Source organism: Eleginops maclovinus, chromosome 18, assembly GCF_036324505.1.
Source record: "Eleginops maclovinus isolate JMC-PN-2008 ecotype Puerto Natales chromosome 18, JC_Emac_rtc_rv5, whole genome shotgun sequence".
NCBI classification, from domain to species: domain Eukaryota; kingdom Metazoa; phylum Chordata; class Actinopteri; order Perciformes; family Eleginopidae; genus Eleginops; species Eleginops maclovinus.
Genome location: NC_086366.1, coordinates 207,674 through 210,000, shown reverse-complemented (window position 1 = coordinate 210,000; position 2,327 = coordinate 207,674). Strand labels below are relative to the sequence as shown.

The following is a 2,327-nucleotide window of genomic DNA, read 5'->3' as shown; positions in this document are numbered from 1 at the left end:
CGGTCCCAGCGGAGGGATGCCAGCGTGGTCCCTGTGGCCCCCGAACACGTCAAGGTATGTACCAGGAGAAGAAGATCCTTCACAGCCTCGTTCAGACCCCCATTCTGTCGGGGTCTTGTGAATGTGAATGAATCCAGAATACATGAAGACTGTAAAATAGCAGTTCATGTCTTCACTGTCCTTTCTACACATCCTTCTGTGTGTTGGACAGCCCTGCTTTATCTCTCCATCACTAACCGGTGTGAGGTTTTCAGGTGTTCCTGGGTCTCCATGATGCTACAGACCAGACACTGGCAACCAATCGATCCGTGCAGGAAGTCCTCCTCCATTCAGACTTCCAGCCAAACAACTACGACAATGACATTGCCCTGCTGAGGCTGGCGGAGCCGGTGGAGTTTAATGAGCTAATCCTGCCCGTCTGTCTGCCTCCACCCAACACAGAGGTACTAATACTCACACTGTGTATAAGTACTGGATGATCTCCCTGTTCAAAAGACTCAAAGGTTTCATCTTCATGTGCAGAGCAGCTACAGATAAATAGGGAAATGAAAATCTGAAGTCATAAATAAAGACAAGACAGAAAACTAGAAGAATAGTGCAAGAGAATGTTGAAAGTGACCAATGTGAAGTAAATCTATACAATCTGAGGTAATGACTCAGGAGAGGAGCAGGAACATTTCCTCATAGACTTCTATACAATCTGAGGGAATGACTCAGGAGAGGAGCAGGAACATTTCCTCATAGACTTCTATACAATCTGAGGGAATGACTCAGGAGAGGAGCAGGAACATTTCCTCATAGACTTCTATACAATCTGAGGTAATGACTCAGGAGAGGAGCAGGAACATTTCCTCATAGACTTCTATACAATCTGAGGGAATGACTCAGGAGAGGAGCAGGAACATTTCCTCGTAGACTTCTATACAATCTGAGGGAATGACTCAGGAGAGGAGCAGGAACATTTCCTCATAGACTTCTATACAATCTGAGGGAATGACTCAGGAGAGGAGCAGGAACATTTCCTCGTAGACTTCTATACAATCTGAGGGAATGACTCAGGAGAGGAGCAGGAACATTTCCTCATAGACTTCTATACAATCTGAGGTAATGACTCAGGAGAGGAGCAGGAACATTTCCTCGTAGACTTCTATACAATCTGAGGGAATGACTCAGGAGAGGAGCAGGAACATTTCCTCATAGACTTCTATACAATCTGAGGGAATGACTCAGGAGAGGAGCAGGAACATTTCCTCGTAGACTTCTATACAATTAGGATGCAGCTTTGTTATAATTGTTTCCTTGACGTCTGACCCCTCTTTTATGCAGGATGACCCTCCTTCGCCGCCCCCTAACTCCATAGGTGTAGTTGCTGGTTGGGGGGTCTCCCACTTGAACGCCTCCGCCCCCCTGCCGGGCACCGCCCCCCCACTACCCTCCCCCCTCCTGCAGTTTGTGAAGCTGCCGGTGGTTCCTCAGCTCGAGTGTTTGGAGAGCTACGCCTCCCGCTCCATCAGATACAACATCACCAGCAACATGTTCTGTGCCGGCTTCTTCCAGGGGGGGAAAGACACCTGCCTGGGGGACAGCGGGGGGGCGTTTGTGATGCAGGACTGGAGGGGATGGGCAGTGTTCGGCCTTGTGTCCTGGGGGGGGCCAGAGGACTGTGGGAGCCAGAGGGTCTACGGGGTTTATACCCGGGTCACCAAATATGTGGAGTGGATACAGCAACACACCGGGGGTGAGACAAGGGCATGAAACAGACATGTAGACAGACAGACAGACAGACACTTGATCAAATTAACTTAAACCGAAGACTGATAAACAGTTACCTGAAACAACAGACTAAAAAGACTCAGACTCAACACATTTGTTCAGATGTGACCTCCATCTTGTTTCCCACAATGCCTTGCTGTTTGAAAGGATGCAGAAACAGGACGCTTCATGAAATATCTTTGATTTTCTTTATTATCTTTGGACTGACTTGTAACTCACTCTGTATGTTTACTTTACACTCCTGTTTATATGAAATAAACACACCTGACACACGTCTCTGTCCCTCTGTATTCATGTTACAGACATGTTCATATATAACTAGACAGCTTCACTGAAACAGCTTTACTGAACCAGCTTCACTGAACCAGCTTCACTGAAACAGCTTCACTGAAACAGCTTTAATGAAACAGCTTCACTGAAACAGCTTTAATGAAACAGCTTCACTGAAACAGCTTTAATGAAACAGCTTCACTGAAACAGCTTCACTGAAACAGCTTCACTGAAACAGCTTTAATGAAACAGCTTCACTGAAACAGCTTCACTGAAACAGCTTT

General features: G+C 46.7%; 1 protein-coding gene across 1 annotated transcript in view; it reads left to right on the top strand.

Moving 5' to 3' along the window:
- Positions 1-2,046, top strand: part of masp1 (MBL associated serine protease 1) — a 12,532-nt gene extending 10,486 nt beyond the window's left edge. Inside the window, exons 11-13 of the mRNA XM_063906879.1 lie at positions 1-54; positions 255-443; positions 1,327-2,046. The exon at positions 1-54 is cut by the window's left edge and continues 194 nt beyond it. Coding sequence (XP_063762949.1) covers positions 1-54; positions 255-443; positions 1,327-1,755 — 672 coding nt within the window. The 3' untranslated portion in view covers positions 1,756-2,046. The remainder of the gene's footprint in view (positions 55-254; positions 444-1,326) is intronic.
- The last annotated feature ends 281 nt before the right edge of the window (positions 2,047-2,327 follow it).